General features: G+C 36.8%; 1 protein-coding gene across 3 annotated transcripts in view; it reads left to right on the top strand.

Moving 5' to 3' along the window:
* Nucleotides 1-7,401, top strand: part of ARID4A (AT-rich interaction domain 4A) — a 66,806-nt gene extending 59,405 nt beyond the window's left edge. For all 3 annotated transcript variants that reach the window (XM_025919959.2, XM_086709649.1, XM_086709650.1), the window contains exons 22-24: nucleotides 1,064-1,270; nucleotides 1,884-2,030; nucleotides 5,546-7,401. In XM_025919959.2, the coding sequence (XP_025775744.1) occupies nucleotides 1,064-1,270; nucleotides 1,884-2,030; nucleotides 5,546-5,649 (458 nt within the window). In that variant the 3' untranslated portion in view covers nucleotides 5,650-7,401. The remainder of the gene's footprint in view (nucleotides 1-1,063; nucleotides 1,271-1,883; nucleotides 2,031-5,545) is intronic.
* Nucleotides 7,402-19,827: the final 12,426 nt, after the last annotated feature.

Raw genomic sequence — 19,827 nt, 5'->3', positions numbered from 1 at the left:
GGGGGGAGGAAACAATTCTAATTTATGATGAAGTGAAGAGCAAAAGCATCTCTAAGTACAAATTTGGTGAGGAGGGATAGAATTGCAAACAATTATGCAATTCATATGTATGCAAACATATATATATGTTAAAGGATGTGTATACATCAGGTGTTTCTGTCCTTCTTCAATTATGCAGTTTGGGTTGTTTTTGGTTTTAAACATAAATGGGGCAATACTACACATATTGTTTCATAACTTTGAGTTTTCATTTAATAATATATATTGGATATTTTGCCATTTTTGTTCTTATAAACTTTAGCTAATTCTTTTTAACCACTTTAGCAAAGTATTCAGTAGTATATTTGACCCTTGAACAACACAAGTTTAAATTGTGCAGGTCCACTTATAAACAGATTTTTTACAGTACTGTAAATGTATTTTCCTTGTGATTTTCTAACATTTTTTTTTGTAGATTAATTTGTTATAAGAGTACAGTATATAATGTTGTATATAACATACCAGTGTGTGTTACTCAACTTTGTTATCAGTAAGGCTTCTGGCCAACAGCATGCTATTATTAGTAAATAGGTTTTGGAGGAGTCAAAAGTAATTGTAGATTTTTGACTGCATGGGGGTCGGTGCCTCTAACCCCGACGTTGTTCAGTGATCAACCGTGTATAATTTTTAACCATTTTCCTACTGGTGGGCATTTAGATGTCTATTTCTTTGCTATTAAGAAATTTGTGCATTTGTGGGGCACCTGGGTGGCTCAGTCGGTTAAGCACCAGACTTCCGCTCAGGTCTTGATTTCACGGTTCGTGGGTTCAGGCCCTGCGTTGGGCTCTGTGCTGACAGCTCAGAGCCTGGAGCCTGCTTCGGTTTCTGTGTCTCCCTCTCTCTCTGCCCCTCCCCCGCTCACGCTCTTTATTTTTCTCAAAAATAAATACACATTAAAAAAAGTGTGCATTTGTACACTTATTTCTGTAGGATATTACAAAAATGCAATTGCTGGGTCTGCTGCATTTTGATATTTGAGATTTTTATCATTTATAATCTCTGAATCAATTTTTTCTTATTATAGGACAAAGCAGTGATAGTGAAGATCTTCCTGTCCTGGACAATTCAAGTAAATGTACACCAGTAAAGCATCTTAGTGTGTCTAAGCCACAGAAGCTTGCACGATCTCCTGCAAGGATTTCCCCTCACATCAAAGATGGAGAAAAAGATAAACACAGGGATAAACATCCAAATTCATCCCCTAGAACATATAAATGGAGCTTTCAACTCAGTAAGAAGCTTTAGAAAACCTGAATGTATATTGTAAAGTGGTACTTACCTTAAAATGTCAAAATGAGAAAGAATGATTACCAAATTCATTTATGTAGGTTTCCAAATGTTGCCTTATCAGTAATTACCACTTAAATATAAATCTGTATCTTTTCATGATACTAACCTGATAAATACTAACCTGAAAGATCTCCAGTTACAAAATAAGATGGTGATTTGTATATATCATTGAAACTGAAATACCCTTTCTAGTATTGGTAATTGTAAATAACTAATAAACGAAAAAATCATCTATACAAAGAAACAATTTAGATAAATATAATTATAGATCACAGTTGCTGTGTGTTGATGTTTTCTTGTTATTTGCTGATCATTTAAGTAATACATCATTAAGTAATATATATTTAGTACAAGAAATTTGAGTTACATACAGAAATCTTACTCATGAATGTAATTAGTGTCATACTTGTTTATAGAGCCTTATTTAGCTATTAATATGTAAAAGTTTTCATAAATTAAAGCTTTTGAGGATTTATAAGTTGGATTTTTGATAGAACTGCCATATTCTTTTAAGTAATTTTTTTAAACCAAATTAACTTTTTTTTCCCTTTTAGATGAATTAGATAATATGAACAGTACAGAGAGAATCTCTTTTCTCCAAGAAAAATTACAAGAAATAAGAAAATATTACATGTCTTTGAAATCCGAAGTGGCAACCATAGACAGGAGGAGAAAAAGATTAAAAAAGAAAGACAGAGAAGGTAATTTGATTGTAATTTTTCTTCCTTCTGTTTTTCAAATATATACTATCATTTTTGAAGATTTAGGTTAGTCTTTGAATATATATAGTACACATTGTTGTTTTTAGATTCCTTATGCTGTCTTTGTGCTATTGTTGAAATGAGTGAGTCAACAACTGAATTAATCAGGATGAGATTCTTGAAAAGGACTATGAACTGTTTTACAAAATGTGTGATTTTACTAAATGTGATGGGTTCTCAAGAAGAGTTACTCCCTCTGAAATTCAGTCTTTGCTCAACATACGTTTATTGGCTACCTATTAACAGGCACTATATCTGTTATTATGAGGTTCACCAAAATTAATGGACATATGAGCTTATCTTCAAAGAGACTATTTTGTTGGGATCATAAATTATTTCCTAAGCAGCTCAACAACATTCATTGAAACAGTTCAGCTCAACAACATTAATGCATACACACTATGTGCTAGGCCCTCTTCCAGGTGGTAAGTACAGAGATGAATGAAATACGGACCTTGATCTCAAAAGATCTTAACTTCTAGTGGGAGAGTGTGTGAGGAGGGCCCCAAGAGTGATACTACTTGGTGGAAGGAGAGATTAGTTTGGATTAATCTTGGAGAGAGAGTAATGCCTGGCCTATACCTTAAAACTGCACAGAATTATAGCTAAACATTGGTATATTCACATCAGATCCATCCCCAAGCCCCACTATAAAATAAGAGTAAAGAAAAGCCCTGTACCCACAAGAACAAGATAAGGGGGCAGCAGACCACAGTAGACAAGACATATCAACAGCTTAACTCTTACAAGCTGAGAAGCAGACAGACAGCTGTAACTGTCCTAGCAGAATGCAAAAACCTAAGCTTGTTTATCCTTGCATTAGGACAAAACAAGAAGCAAGCCAGTCTATATCATATCACCCCAGAAAGCAGGGATATATGTGAGATTAAAAATGATTGGTTGAAAATGGAAGGAGAAATTGGATTCTTTCGTCCCATGCTGTGAAACAAACTACCCTTTTCTGCAGCTTTAGCAGAAAAATAAGAAATTAACTTATTGGAGGGAGAGGGGAATGAATAGGCTTGTAGACTTCAGGTACACCAGTCTTAACTGAAGGTGAGGGTTAAGTGCAAAACCAGAAATAAGGAGCTTGAGCAGAAGTATACAATACTGAATGATGAGATTCCTATGCCTTTTCCAACTGTAACTCTTATCCTTTTGGCTTCCTGAAAGCTGACAACTAAGCTTATGCTCATTCTTGGGAGGAGACTGAAGAATTCCTCTGGAGAAGCTGTTCAACCCAAGAGGAATGACTAACACAGATACCAACATTTGGAGGTTCCTGAACCAAAAAGCAAGATCCTTGCCAATCAGTACATATATACTGCCCATCACTGAAAAGCTCTGCATACTTGTGCACAGCTTCCAGTTGGCTTTTTGATATCCTCCTTTTAAATATGGAAGCCACAAGAGCAGATAGGAAGGCTTCTACATAAAGGTAGAAACCAAAGTAGAAAATGAGAGTAAAAAAAGGACCTTGGAAAAAACAGACAATGTCCTATCCAGAACATCAAACTATAGCTAGACACAGACGCAGGAAAGGTATTGCAGCCTTGAGACGAAAATATGATACTAGTAATACAATTCAGGGACCAAGAAGGATCTCTCAAAAATTAAAAATATGATAGGAATTTAAAAAATGTAATAGAAGAGAGAGCAAAGCTAAAGAAATTCCAGTAGATGGTCAAAAAGACAATAGGGGAAAAGAACTAAGAGAAGTATAGGATCTGGCCAAGAGATACACCTTCTGAATCACAGAATTTCTAGAAAAAGCACTGAATAAACATAGGACACTGTCATCAAAGAACTATTATAAGAAAAATTTCCAGAAATAAAGGATATGAATTAGGAGATTGAAAGAATTCACCGTAATCTCTCTAAAGAATGGGGGAAAAAATCACACCAAAGCACATTGTGAAATTTCAGAATCCTATGTGTAACAAGAAGATCCTAAAATTTTATCATATAAAGGCGTATCTAGGGGCGCCTGGGTGGCTCAGTTGGTTGAGTGACCCACTCTTGATTTCCGCTCAGGTCATGATCATGACATGGTGGGATTGAGTCCTAAGTTGGGCTCTGTGCTGAGCATGGAGCCTGCTTAAGATGGTCTGTCCTTCTGGCTCTCTCTCTCCTTCTGCCCCTCCCCTGTGTTCGTGCGTGTACTCTCTAAAATAAATAAAATAAAATATCTAAAAAAAGGGTCTCAGAACAGCATCAGGTTTCTCATGTCAGATTTCTCAATGGTAGCACTAGAAACTAGAAGCCAAACTAGAAACTAGAAAGCTAAGAAGACAACATGAGATCCAGCAAACAAGGAATCCTACCTAGGAAAATAGTGAGGCAAATACCAAGGTGATGAGTGAAAGCTATAGAATGACCACTGCAGAGCAGGCCGAGAGAGCCAACTATTCCAGAAGTAGGATGTACATGAGGGGAGGGCTTTGGGAAGGCGGTCTCTTACAAAAAGGTAAATTACCCGACAGGCTTGCCCATATTGAGAGTTTTCTGCCAATGCAGAGACTCTGGGGATGTATTTCTGAGAAGATGAGTTGTATTATATGTGGTCTTGAATCCAGTCCAAGTCCAGCAATCTTTACTCCTAGAAATAAGACGGAGCTAATGGAAGGAGATCAGGCTTTCCATGTTTGTCCTTTTCTTTAAAGACTGTAAATAGCAGGCAGTCTTTACAGAACTTCTAAACACAAAAAGAAAAGCAAATTAACAAATTGAAATTTCTTCAGAGCACCCTGACCTGCTTTAAATTTCCTAAAGGTGATAGGAGTTTCACACAACTAAAAAAAGATTCTTTCATTACAGTCTTCCCTTTTTTGTTTTCTTAGTTTTTTTTAGTGTGAAGTGAGTTATTAAAGTGAGACATTGAGTGACTTCTGCATATTAGAATTTATAATAACAAGTTACATGTCACAGTGATAGTACATGTATACACTGAGAGAGATCTACTTAAACAAAAATTTTTAATTTTAATTTTTAAATTTCCTAAATTCTTATTTAGGAACAATTAGGCAAAGATTGGCAGGAGATAGGAAAGGGTTGCCAAGAAAGAGAAGATAAAATACATAAAAAAATGGCAAAGTACGAAATGCACAGAGTGGTGATCCTTAACCTGTATTATTTCCTCCTGGAGCGTTATGTTAAAGTCACGTGAGGACTTTTTTCTAATCACACAACTACACTTCCATCCCGATCCTTATGATTCTGATACCTGACCTAGATAACTACTGTTGCCTGTGGGAATGTCGTGTCCATTAGGTCTGTCGGGCAGGATAAGGATAGGAAGCCAGTGGTTAGCTGGTTACAGGAAATTCTGTGAGATGTTATTCCTTTAGCACATTTAAGGGGACTGATTGAAATGAATGGTAAATGTATTTCTAATTTGCCAGTGGCTAGGTATCTTTGATCATTTTGGGTCTAATGTAGTTGTTTGGCTTCCGCAGTGTCTCATGCAGGAGCCTCCATGTCATCTGCTTCGTCAGACACTGGAATGAGCCCATCATCATCATCTCCCCCACAAAATGTGCTTGCTGTAGAATGCAGGTGATGAACGCTTTCTCTGCCTTCCCAGCAGTTTGCTGCCATGGACATAAATCCCAAAACCCTGAAATACAACCACAGAAAGCACTCAACTGGTTTGACATTGCTAAGTATATCCTGTATACTTTTCCAGGCTGGATTGTATCTATTCCCTCTCTTTTCTTTTTTTTTTCTGTTGCAAACAATAAGCTGATTAATAACTGAAGGTTAGGCAGCCTGCCATATTTGTCATAATTTTTCCTAATTTTTCATTTTTTGTGAAGATAGAAAAAGGGCACTTAGCAAATTTGAATTTGTATAATAAAGCTTTCAAATGTTATAGAAATCATAGACAAGCAAGTGCACATGATAAACATCAAAATATTATCCAGCTGAATAGTGACTGCTGCACTTTCACTAAGATGTATTTGAACACTTGGTGAGTAGGGGGTTTATGTTGTGTTTTTTTTTTTAATTATTGTTGCTGTTGTTTTTTTATTTTTGTGGAAGCACTTGCTATTTAGAACTGCCAAAGTATATGTTCAGCAGTGTGCCCAGGTTTAAAGGTGTAAATGGGACAAAATACATTGTGAAAGGAAGTGTAGTTGACTGAAAACTACAGTTGTAATAAGTCTTCCACTTTTTATAGGATTTTTGAGCACACAATTATGCAAATATTTTAATGTTTATTAATGTTTACAGTGGAATTGTGAATAAGTTTTCAGTGGACTATCTTATCCCTTGACAAAAATATTTTGTCTTTTTTCTATGTAATTTCAGAGTTTTTATTTTGTTACAAAAAGACAAAAATGAAATATATAACAACAATGAAGTTATTTAACAAGATTTCTAAAGCTGAAAATTTTGTGTAAAATAAGGTATTATCTTGCAACTTGTTAAATATATTTATTCAGACATTGGATGTTGTATTTTTATGTATTTTTTAAAATATTAATAAAATGGAAAAAAAGAAAATTCTAGGTTAATTCACTCTTTGGATGACAATAGCTCTCAGCTGTCCCTTTCACAGGAGGTTGCATCCAGCAGCTCTGCCCGCGCTGAAGGGAGCGCGTCTCCGTCCTTCAGACAGCACGGACTCTAAATGGGCATCTGCATCATTAAAGTATGTCCTCGTTTAGAAACTTTGGCAGTCCTAGTATTTAAACTGTTTCGAGGATCAAATTTTTGGTTGCCCTTACAATACTTTGTCATAGTTTTTATGTTTGCTATACTGCCGAATAAATTTCTTATCTCCCAAAGTTGAGATGCAACAACTAAGTAAAGCAACTATGTATGCTTTGTCTGTGAATTGTTCCACAGACTGATACATTTTGTAAATAATTCTTCCAAAATCATGTATTTAAAGCATTTTTGCCATATACATTATGTAAAAAGGTGATTTTTTAAAATCAGTTTTTAAATTCATGTTTGTACATTGAAAGGGGTTTTTTTTAAACCTCCTTTTCTGTGTTTAATATGCTGTAGAGTAATAACCTAGATGCTCTAGACTGTATATCAGGATCTGATTTACAAGAACAAAGTCAGAGCCAAACACTAGTGATGGCATAGCATTACTGAAATCATTGTTTCTTAATTTCATTTTACCACATTGTGAACTTGTGATTCAGATTCCTTCCATTTTCGCAGAGAATTAAAAAGAAAAAAAGTACTCTTGTAAAATGCACTTTCCTGTCTTTTCTTTGCAAAGCAGAAGTATTTCAATGTAAAATAAAAATGGAGCTCAGTGGGCAGTATTAATAAAGGCCATGTTTTAAACATAGGCTTTATATTTTTAGTTTTCATTTAAGTGATTGTTTTTTCCCCAAGTGCCAGTATCTTACAGTTGGAAAATCAGACTTTATAAAACAAAGCATATTCGATATATTCATCAGTCTTTACAATAAAATGTTTCTAGTACTTAATTATAAAAATGAAAAAAGTGTGTCATTCAAATCTAGTTGGAACTTGGAGGCAACCGTAGATTCATACGTGGGATATTTTAATGATTTCCTTCACTAACGATTCAGTAAATGAGATAACTGGTTACCAGCTTGAATGCCATCCCTTCTAATCAATATAAATCTAGTAATGAAGTATTGGGACTTTGCTGCAGAGAGCACAATTATATATTCATTCAATGGGTATACGGGCACTATTAAAATCCTTCTATTTTGAAGCTGGAGAGGATTCTGAAAGTAAATGAATACTGACTATTAAATTCAAATATGAGGCATATTTTGAATTTAGCTAAATTTAGGATAGCACTTGCATGTGACTAAAAAAGTATAAAGATACTCTTTAAAATAGAAGGTGCTGTCTCTAAAGGTATTTGAAGATTATCGAGGTTTATTTCAGTATTCCATTGTGTGCCTTTATTGTTTGTTGTATTTCTAGTTTTCCTGCCCTTCACTAAAAAAACATGTTTGAACTTTGGTATATAGCGCACACACACACACACACTGTCTTCTATGAAATTGCTTTAAGTTATAGAAATCCATATGGGTTAAGCTATTAATTTGCTTATATATTTCTTACAAATTCTAAAATATAACTTTCTTATAACCCCTGTAATTTAACAGAACTGTCAACACTGTGAAAGCATTTGAAGCTATATTCAACCACACATAAAACGTATTACCATAATTCATTCATCAACAATTTGTCAGGTATCTTCTGTGTGCCAGGGACTGTGCTAAGGCCCAGAAGTTAAAACAGTGAACAAGACAGAAAAAGGTCCTTGTCTTTAGGCAATGTATAATCTAATGAGATACATGTTTATTTCTTAACCATACGTGTGACAAACATATTAAGGTATGGGGTGCCATGATATACGATATAGGAACCCAACTAGTTTGAAGGTAAAGGTGGTCAGAGAAAGCTTTGCAGAGAAAGCAACAGTAAAACTGACCCTCAGTGAGGATAATGAATTGGCTAGGGATGCAGGTTGGGAGAGTAAAGCGCTCCACGTGCATGGGGCAAGGGGGTAATGAGCCAGGGCAAAAACACTTGAGTCGAGAGAGGCAGGAGCCAGGTCACGCAGAGACATTCATTTTATAAATAACTCCTCCCACATCATGTATTCAAAGCAGTTTTGCTGCTTTAAACCCAAACAATGCACCTGCCCAGCTCTGCCTCTTCCTGCTCCTCTGTTCTCCCCACCACTCTGTCCCTACTTGTCCAGAGCCATCTCAAGAGCCACTTTTCAATGACGTTTTTGCTGACTTACCACCACCAGAATATCACTGCCTTTTATGCTCTGATTGCATTTTCAACCTATTATTTTAGCTGACAACTTGCCTTGTATTGTGTTTACTTATGCATGCGTCTTTCTACCCTACCAGATGTTTAGTTCCTTAAGTACCTAGTCATACTTGTATCCCACAAAATGCCTGATCCAGCATCCAATACACGGTAAGATGGTCAAAAACTATGTTTACTTAAGTTGAAAAAAATTACTTTTGAATTGCTATTGTTTCTGTTTTCTACCAGTGATTCTTATGTACAAGTCAGACATCTATAAGTTGTCTTTGTGGTTCTTTTCACAAGGGAATAATGTGAAAATATCATTTGAACAGGGTAGACGTGTTAAACCATCTAATCCTCAACTCAAAATATTCTTAAACTGATGAATTTTTTTCCTTCTTGTGTCTTCTTCCCTCTTCCATTGCTCCACATGGTTACACACAGATTTTTACCCCATTACAGGAAGACAACGGTATGTGATAGCATTCATCATTAGTGAAGGTTGAAGGACTCTTACAATGGAGTCTGTACTAATGCAGAATTTCTAACATATGCTTGGTGTTTTCACACAGGAGACATTTTTTTTTTTTTGTAGGTCTTTACATTTTGTTACAAAACCAAATGAGGTTTTTTCTTGTTAAGCACAAACAACCTTTTTATATATTCATATTAGACCCATTATATCTTTTTAAACAGAGTAAGAAGGGCAATGTTTATAATTTTAGAATTTGAAGTTAACAAAATTATGAAATTATCTTCATTTTGTAATCTGTATCATCAGAATTCATTTTGAAAAGTTCCACAACAAGCTTAAAACTTCCACGTAAATAAATGATTATTCCACACAAGTAATTAGATTTCTTCTCAACGCTAAGTTACATTAAATAAGACCATGTGGTTCAAGAGTCTCACCAGTTTAGGTTGCCAGATTTAGCAAATGAAAACACAGGACACACAGCTAAGTTTGAATTTCAGACCAACAACAGATAATTTTTTAGTGAAGTATGCCCTATGTAAAAGTTGTTACTTACCTGAAATTGAAATTTAACTGGGCATCCTATATTTTATCTGCAAATCCTGCAAGTAATTTCTTTTCCACTGTATCCCAAGACATATTTATACTCTAGAGAACCTTTTCTCGGTCCCCGACCCTTTTTATGGAGAATAGCAAACTCTGAAGTTTCTCCTGGTTTCAAAGGATGAATGTGCCTCGGCAGTCCATAAGGGATTCTGACAATTAAACCATTTCCTTGATGTAGCCATTATCTCCAAGACTGCCCTTATAAGAGCTACGCTTTGACAAAACAGTTGTGAACACACTCAGGCTTTACTGGTGGTTTTCCTTTGATGGGGCAGTTTTCCCACCAAGTGTTAACTGCTCTCAGAAATTCTCTTGGATCCTGATCCAAACCTGCTCTCAAAAGCCGAAACTAAATCTAAATCCATTGAAATTTAAAACTTTCTAAGGCACTTAATAATTATGAATAAAGCCACTAGTAGTATACACATACAGGCTTTTGCGTGGACATAGGTTTTCAATTCCCTTGGGGAAACACCTAGAAGTAAGGTTGCTGGATTGTATGTGCACTCTACAATTCTGCATTCCCAGCAGTGATACACAAGAATTCAGTTGCACTACATCCTTGTCAGCATCAGATATATTCATTTGGGGTTTTTTGTTTTGCCATCTAATAGGTGCATAGTGGTATTTCATTGCGTCTTTTTTTTTTTTTTTTTAATTTGCATCTCCTTAGTGATTAATGATGTCACACAGATTTTTTAATGTCTTGCAACCTCAAGCATTAGAAAGTATTTAAAAAAAATAGGAACTCCCATGTAGTGTGTGCAGGTGTAAATTAATACATCTAGTTTGGTTTGTAAAGATGAGGGGAACACCCCCTTGACCAAACAGTTCCATATATCCTAGAGAAAATCTACGGTGTATGCTCCAAGAGATTTATGTTAGACTATAACATAATGGTTTGTGCTGCAGAATGGTTTTGCAGAATGGTTTGTGCTGACCAAACATCTTAAATGTCCATTAACAGAAGAATGGATAAAAAAAATTATGGCTATCTCAGGGTGCCTGGATGGCTCAGTCAGTTAAGCATCCGACTTCGGCTCAGGTCATGATCTTGCGATTTGCGAGTTTGAGCCTGTGTCGGGCTCTGTGCTGACAGTTCAGAGCCTGGAGCCTGCTTTGGATTCTGTGTCTCCCAATCTCTCTGCCCCTCCCCGCTCACGCTCTGTCTCTCAAAAAATAAGTAAATGTTAATAAAACATAAATAATAAATTATGGCTAATCAATTGAAATACTACAAAGAAACCAGGGAATAATAAATAGCAGAATTAGGACCCCCGCCCATTTCTGGTTCCCCAGTCAGTATTTGTTCCATTACGTTAGTGTCTTAAGCTTCTGCTCCCTGGGTATCATGGTTGCATTTTTAACAAAGACATCATTGTTTTAAATGACTACAATGAGAACTTATGGGGTGTGGGATTCTCCTTAATAGGACTTATCAGTACTCATTTATAACTGAGCTAACTACTTGAACATGGCAAATCACTTGACCACTGCCAAGTGTCAGATTTCTTATCTCTAAAGTGGAAAGGTTTAGATTCTAAAATTGTTTTTAATAACTGCTTTAGTTTCAGAGGCATTTAAAAAGTTTTAAATCTATTGTTTGAGTAGGTAATACATCCAGATGGTTCAAAATAGGACACCAGACTATGTGACAATCTCCTTCCTTTGGCCTTACTTTCCCCTTCCCAGAGGCAACTGGTGTTATCAGTTATCCTTCCAAAAACAACTATGCTTTCCTGATTATTTTTACAGCAACACGCAGATACCAACATACCACAATTTATTATCTGCACCCATAAATGATGGACATTTTGCTCTGTTCTAATTTTTAATACAATGCTGTAGCTAACAGCCTTATATATATGTCCTTTCACACATGTGTGAGAATACCTATAGAATAAATTCCTCGAGTGGAATCACTGGAGCAAAGTATTTGTGCAGCTTTAATCTCAACAGATATTGCCAAATTGTCTTCCATGAAAGAGTTGGAGACAATGTGGAGGAACTAGAATTGTCACACCCTACTGGTGAGAACACAAAATGGTACAGGTACTTTGGAAAAATGTTGGCAATTTCTTAAAAAGTTAAACTTATGACCCAGTCATTCCACCTGTTGATACTCAGCTAGGAGAAATGAAAGCATGTGCAAAGACTTGAAACAACCCAAATGTCCATCAATTGATGAATGGATAAATTGTTGCATATCCATAAAGTGGAATACAGCCCAGCAATAAAAAGGAACAAACTGATGTATAGGCAACAAAACAGATAATCTCAATATAATTACGCTGAGTGAGATTTAAACCAGACAAAAGAGTACACATACTTTATAATTCCATTTATATAAAATTTGAGAAAATACATTATAATCTATAGTGATAGAAAGCAAATCAGTGGTTTCCTGGGAAACTGGTAAAGAATGTGTAGTGGATAGGGTAGGAGTAAGGGATTACAAAGAGGCCCAAGTAAACTTTTGGGGGTTATGGATGTGTTCACTAATTTGGTTGTGGTGATGGTTTCATGGGTGTGTGTGTGTGTGTGTATACACACACATATATACATACATATGTGAAAATTAATAAAAGTGCATTTTAAGTGTGTGCAGTTTGGACAAAAAAACCCCAGCAATGTCTAAAACAAATATATAGGGAACATGTAAACCCAAGGTCACTGTGGTTAGCTAGTACAGAGACCAGACAGGTCAGTGTTGTTTTGTTTGTTTTTAGGTTGGTGAAAGCAATGAGAGATTTCTTTTTCCCATCTAGGCATGTGTGTCATGACCTTTTCCTGGTTCCTTTAACCAGAGTTCTTTTTTTTTTAGTTTATATATTTATTTTGACAGAGCGTGCGTACGTGCCTATGCACACACGTGAGTGGGGGGGAGGAGCAGAGGGAGGGGAAGAGAGAGAGAATCCCAAGCAGGTTCCACACTGTCAGCACAGAGCTGAATGCGGGAATCAAATTCATGAACAATGAGACCATGACCATGAGTTGATCAAGAGTTGGACACTTAACCAATTAAGCCACCCAGGTACCCTCCAGTCCAATATATTAAATGGGGAGTATAAACAGAAACCCTATTTTTCATAATTTACCTAAGCCAATTTATGTACCCCTTTTCCTCTAACATCTGAGCAGTTCTCAATACCTTTTTGAAAATGATGCTATGAAGTTGAAACTTTTACTGTAATGACTTTGGGTAATCATTCTTGGATTACATGTTATGTGACTATCATTTCTTGTTAGAATGTATATTCTTTCATCCTAAGTTGCTAGTTTAATATCCCAAGATTCCTGACTTGCAGTTTTATCACACTTTCTCTGATACACTGTCTTCAGCTTCCATGTATTTTCTTTATTGTCTCAAGATTCCCTCCCTCCTCGATGCTAGCTGCTAGCTTCATTTCCCTTTAGCCTTCTCTTGGGTCATATATATCCTCAAAGCATTTAACCTAGCCTTGAGATACTGCTCAGTTATATCTTATCCGTACTAAGGTACTGACATAAGTAAGAGACAAGGGAATGGCTGGTATCTAAAAGAATGTGGTAGTATTAAGATGACTTTACATGCAGAAATCAGTGGTTCTTTTTTTTTTCATTAATTGGTTCAACAAATATCAATAAAGTGCTTTCAGTATAGGTACTGCTCTAGTGGAGCAGAATTTTAGAATAGATACAATTTGACAGTAACAGATTTCAAAAGACAACTATCTAGTTCTTTGAGATGATCAATAAAATTGACAAACCTCTAGCCAGACTGATTAGGAAACAGAAAAGACACAAATTACCAATATCAGGAATGAGAGAGATGACATCACTACCTATTGTACCTATACCTATTAAAGAAATAAAAAGGGAATTATCACAAACATCTTTATGCCAAATGAATTCAACAACTTAGATCCTATATTTATGAAATAAATGGAATTGAAGTTAAAAACCTTCCCACAGGGTGCCTGGGTGGCTCATTCGTTAAGTATCTGACATGAGCTCAGGTCATGATCTCACAGGTCATGAGTTCCAGTCTCACACTGAGTGAGCTCAAGCCTCACTTCGTGTAAAACATGAGCCCCAGATGAACCCTGCTTCTCTCTCTCTCTCTCCCTCGTGGGATTCTCTCTCTCTCTCTCTGTCTCTCTGCCCCTTGCTCACTTGCGCCTGCCCTCTCTCTCTCAAAACAAATAAACAAAAAAACCTTCCCACAAAGAAAACTGTAGGTCCAGCTATCTTCACTTTTAAGTTTAAGGAAAGACATAATACTACCAAATGTTTAAGAAAGACATAATACTAATTCTACTTAAACTCCTCCAAAAATTGAAGAGGGAATCTTCTAACCCACACAATGAGGCCAGTATGACTTTGACACCAAAACCAGACAAAGACATTGCAAGAAAAGAAAACTAAAGGCCAGTACCATTCATGAATACATATGCAAAAATTATAAAAATTTTAGCAAGTAAAATCCAACAACTTATTAAAAGGAAAACACAACATGGGTCAAGTGGAGTTTATCCCAAGAATGCAGGGTTGGTTTAATATTCAAAAATCAACATAATTCATCATATTAAACTGAAACAAAAAACTGTAAGATACAGAAAAAACATCTGACAAAATCCAACATGTATTCCTGAAAAAAACTCAGCAAACAGAAGAGAATTTCCTCAACCCAATGAAGGAAAAACCTACAGTTAATAACATACTTAATGAGGAAAGACTGAATTCTTTTCTCTAAGATTAGGAATAAAACAGGGATGTCCACTCTTCACTATTTCTATTCAACACTGTATTGAAGTTTCTAGCCAGAGCATTCAGGCAAAAGAAAAAACAAACAAACAAACAAAAAAGATCATAGACCTCTAAACTGGTGAGTTTAGCAAGATTGCAGTATTCAAGATCAATATACAAAAATCAATCATATTTTTATGTACTAGCAATAAAGAGAAATTAAAATGTTTAAAATTCCACTTACAATTGCATCAAAAATATGAAATATGTTGGGATAAATCTCACAAAGGATGGGAAAGACCTCTAACACCGAAAACTACAAAATATTGCTAAGGCCAAACAAAGAAAGTCTAAGTAAATAAGGAGATGCATCTTGCTCATAATCATAAAACTTAATGTTAAGATTTTCTTTGCTTCTCAAATTTAATACAATCACAATCAAAATCCCAGGGGTTTTTTTTTTTTTTTTGGTAGAAATTGACAAACTAATTATAAAATGTGTATGGAAATGCAAAGGACCCAAAATAGCCAAAACAACTCTTAATATTAAGTTGGAGGCTTAACAGTACCTGGTTTCAAGAATTATTATGAACCAAACAGCATTAAGAACAGCATTTTGAACAAATAGAACACTGAAACAGAATAGAGTTCAGAAATAAGTCCCCATATATATGGACAACTGGTTTTTGATAAAGGCACGAGGACAATATAATGAAAAAAAGGATAGTCTTCTAAAGAAAATGGTGCTGGAACAACTGGAAGACCATATACACAACAACAACAAAAAATAACTTGGAACCGTACCTCACACCATATACAATAATTCCAAATGATCACAAAACCTAAAACTATAAACTTTTTGGGTTTTTTTTGAGAGAGAGGGAGAGAGAATCTTAAGAAGGCTCCATGCTCCAGTGTGGAGCCTGATGCAGGGCTGGATCCCATGACACTGGGGATCCATGACCTGAGCTGAATTTATGAGATGGATACTCAACTGACTGAGCCACCTAGGTGCCCCAAACTGTAAACGTTTAAAAGAAAATAGGAGAAGATCTTTGTCACCTTATGCCTAGTTGGGTTTGACAAAAGATTTCTTAGATACAATATCAAAAGCGTAATACATGGAACAAACTGAGGGGCGCCTGGGTGGCGCAGTCGGTTAACCGTCCGACTTCAGCCAGGTCACGATCTCGCGGTCCGGGAGTTCGAGCCCCGCGTCAGGCTCTGGGCTCATGGCTCGGAGCCTGGAGCCTGTTTCCGATTCTGTGTCTCCCTCTCTCTCTCTGCCCCTCCCCCGTTCATGCTCTGTCTCTCTTTGTCCCAAAAATAAATAAACGTTGAAAAAAAAAATTAAAAAAAAAATGGAACAAACTGATAAATGTACTTCATCAAAATGAAAAACTATGGCTCTTTAAAAGAGACTGTTAAAGGAATAAAGACAAGAAATAGCCTGGGAGAAAATATTTGCAAAGCATATATCAGATAAAGGACTTGTATAGTCCTTTATAGATCAAAAGTCCTTTATAGATAAAAAGATCTATACAAGGACTTGTATAATCCTTGTCTAGATAAAAAACTCTCAAACTCAACAATTAAAAAAACAATGCAGGGGCACCTAGGTGGCCCAGTGAGTTAAGCGTCCAACTTTGACTCAGGTCATGATCTTGTGGTTAGTGTGTTCAAGCCCCACATCGGGTTCTGTGCTGACAGCTCAGAGCCTAGAGCCTGCTTCAGATTTTGTGTCTCCCTCTCTGCCCCTCCCATTTGTACTCTGTCTCTCTCTCAAAAATAAAATAAATTTAAACATTAAAAAATTAAAAAACAAAAACAATGCAAGGGGTGCCTGGGTGGCTCAGTCAATTAAGCATGTGACTTTGATTTTGGCTCAGGTCATGATCTCATGGTTTAGGAGTTTGAGGCCCATGTCTGGTTCGGCACTGGCAGCGTGAAGCCTGCCTGGGATTCTCTCTCTCTCTCTCTCTCTCTCTCTCTCTCTCTATCTCTCTCTCTCTGCCCCTCCCCTGCTTGTGCACTTTCTCTCTCTCTCAAAATAAATAAATAAAGTTTAAAAATGCAGTTAAAAGAAACAGACTAAAGATTTGAACATACACTTCATCAAAGAAGATATACGAATGGCCAATAAAGCACATGTAAACGGTGTTCATACAGAAAATGAGATAACTTACAAACTAGAAAATATTTATAAAAGATGTATCTGACAAAGGACTGTTTTAGTACATTCGAGCTGCTATAACAAAAATGCCATAAATTTGGTGGCTTATAAACATTTATATCTCACAGATCTGGAGGTTGGGAAGTCCAGTAAAGGTGCCAGCATGGTTGGGGGGGGCCTTTTGGGGTGAAGGAAGCTAGGTTGCTCTGTGGAGCCGCTTTTATGAGGGCACTAATCTCAATCATGAGGGTTCCATCTCATGATATAATCACCTCTCCCAACCCCCCACCTCCTAATACCATCATTAGAGACTAGAATTTTAACAACATGAATTTCAGGGGTCCACAACCATTCAGATCAAAGCAGACTATTATCCAAAATAAACAAACAAAAAAAAAAAAACCTCTTCCAATTCAACAATAAGAAAAACAACTGGATTTTAAAATGGGCCAAAGACCTTAACAGACACTTCACCAAAGACGTACAGATGGCCAAAACAAACAAAAAAGTACAGATGGCTAATAACCACATGAAAAGATGCTCCACATCATATGTTAACAGGGAAATGCAAATTAAAACAATTAGATATATCTACACTATTAGTATACAAAGGTCCAAAACACCGACAATAGCAAATGCTGGCAAGAATGTGAAACAACAGAAACTTTTCATTTGTTGCTGGTGGGAATGCAAAAATGGAACAGCCCCTTGGGAAGACAGTCTAGCTGCCTCTAATTCCTTATAAAAGTACACCTGTTACCATATAATCTGGCAATCATGCTCCTTAGTATATTTACTGACGGTGAAAACTAAGGAATTGAAAAATCTGCACACAGTTGTTGACAACAGCTTGATTCATAATTGCCAAAACTTGGAAGCAATCAAGATGCCCTTCAGCGGGTGAACGAAAAACCTTGGTATATCCAAACAGTGGGAATCATGTAGCACTAACAGAAGTCAGCTATCAAGCCATGAAAAGACATGAAGGAAGTGTAAATGCATATTACTAAGTGAAAGAAGTCAATCTGAAAAGGCTGCACATTGTATGATTCCAAGTATATGATATCCTGGAAAAGGTAAAAGTGCCGATACAGTAAAAAGATCAGTGGTTGCCACCGGCTGGGGAGTGGGGTGGAGGGATGGATAGGTGGAGCACAGAGGATTTTTAGGGCAGTGAAACTATTCTGCATGTTACCATGATGATGGATACATATTACTATACATTTGTCAAAACACACATTGGTACATCAAGCGTGTACCCTAGTGTAAACTATAAACTGTGGGTGACAATGATGTGTAAATGTAGGTTTATCAGTTATAACAAATGGGGCAGTCTGGTGTGGTGCCACACTCTGGCGTGGTAGCACTCTAAAATGGTAAAATTAAGAAGGCTGGCCTTGGGGCACCTGGGTGGCTCAGTCGGTTAAGCGTCTAACTTCAGCTCAGGTCACGATCTCGCGGTCCGCGAGTTCGAGCCCCGCGTTGGGCTCTGGGCTGATGGCTCAGAGCCTGGAGCCTGCTTCCGATTCTGTGTCTCCCTCTCTCTCTGCCCCTCCCCCGTTCATGCTGTGTCTCTCTCTGTCTCAAAAATAAATAAATGTTAAAAAAAAAAATTTTTTTTTTTTTAAAATAATAAAAAAAAAGAAGGCTGGCCAACCAAATGTGGGTAACGGTACCAAGTAACTGAAAGTCTCATACGCTGTTGGTGGGAATGCAAAATGGTACAACCACTTTGGAAAAATGTTTGGCAGTTTCTTTAAAAATTAAACATAGTCCTACCGTATGATCTAGCCATTTCACCTGTAGGTATCTACTTAAGAGAACAGGAAATACGTGTTCATATAAAGACTTATATACAAATATTTATAGCAGTAATAGCCAAACACTGGAAACAATCCAAATGTTCATCAATAGCTGACTGGTTATGAATGGTTAAACAAATTATAGTATATCCATAAAACGGAATACTACTTATCAATAAAAATGAAGTATTGGCAAAACAACATAGATGCATCTCAAAATAATTATGCTGAGTGAAAGAAGGCAGACAATAGAGTATTATATATTGTATGATTCCATTTATATAATGATCTAGATAATGCAAACTAATCCATAATGACAGAAAACAGGAGATGGCGGGGGAAGCGGGAAACAAAGGGCAGAAGAAGAGATTAAAAAGGGAGCCGGAGCCCGAGGAAACTTCTGAGATGATAGATATTACTATCTTGATTTTGGTGAAGATTGAGAGCAGCCAGCCTGGAAAAAGATCATTTGGAGCTGAGCTAAACCCATCTCCAAGATTCTGAACCAAAAACCCTTCCCAGTTCACCAGTAACACTGGATGCTGATGTTGTCCTCTCCTCTGTTTGATTACAATCAGATTTTGACATTAGCCCGAGTTCCCAAATAGAAGACAGAGGAAGGAACACACCATACCCAACAAAATAATTATATGTGACTTACACCTGCTAACTCTTAAATTGTGGGGGCCTGGGCTGCTTCTGGCGACCCAGGGCAGTCATGCAGTGATGAACATACACTAATAATGTAAGCTGTAAACAGCAGTTCAATAACCTAACAAGAAGGATACGTAATTTACTTCTTTAGGTCCTTTGGTTCTTTAGGTCCTTATGCCTTCCTTTTGGCTTAGTAGAAAAATCAAAGCTCTGTATTTGGGGTTAGTCTTACCTCCATTTTTTTTCTGCTGTGTTTGAATAAAACAAATATTAGAAGGAAACACATCTAGGCTAGTTAAGTATCATGGGTCTCTCAGAGCCGATTTTGCTTTGGGACCTTTGTCGTGCCCAGCCCAGAAAATTCACTCCCTCCCCCACCCCCCAACCCCCGGGCTAATATTATTGCTTCCAAAGTCTTCTTTCCTCCCACTATTGAGCTAAGGTGGTCGGGGACGTGGGATGGCCGAGTTCTTTTTCGGGGACAAGGCAGACCAGGTTGGGGGCACGGGCTAGCAGTGTTCAGGT

This window comes from Puma concolor, chromosome B3, assembly GCF_028749965.1.
Source record: "Puma concolor isolate L17-30 chromosome B3, mPumCon1.1.hap2, whole genome shotgun sequence".
NCBI lineage: Eukaryota > Metazoa > Chordata > Mammalia > Carnivora > Felidae > Puma > Puma concolor.
This window is presented reverse-complemented; position numbering and strand designations above follow the sequence as displayed.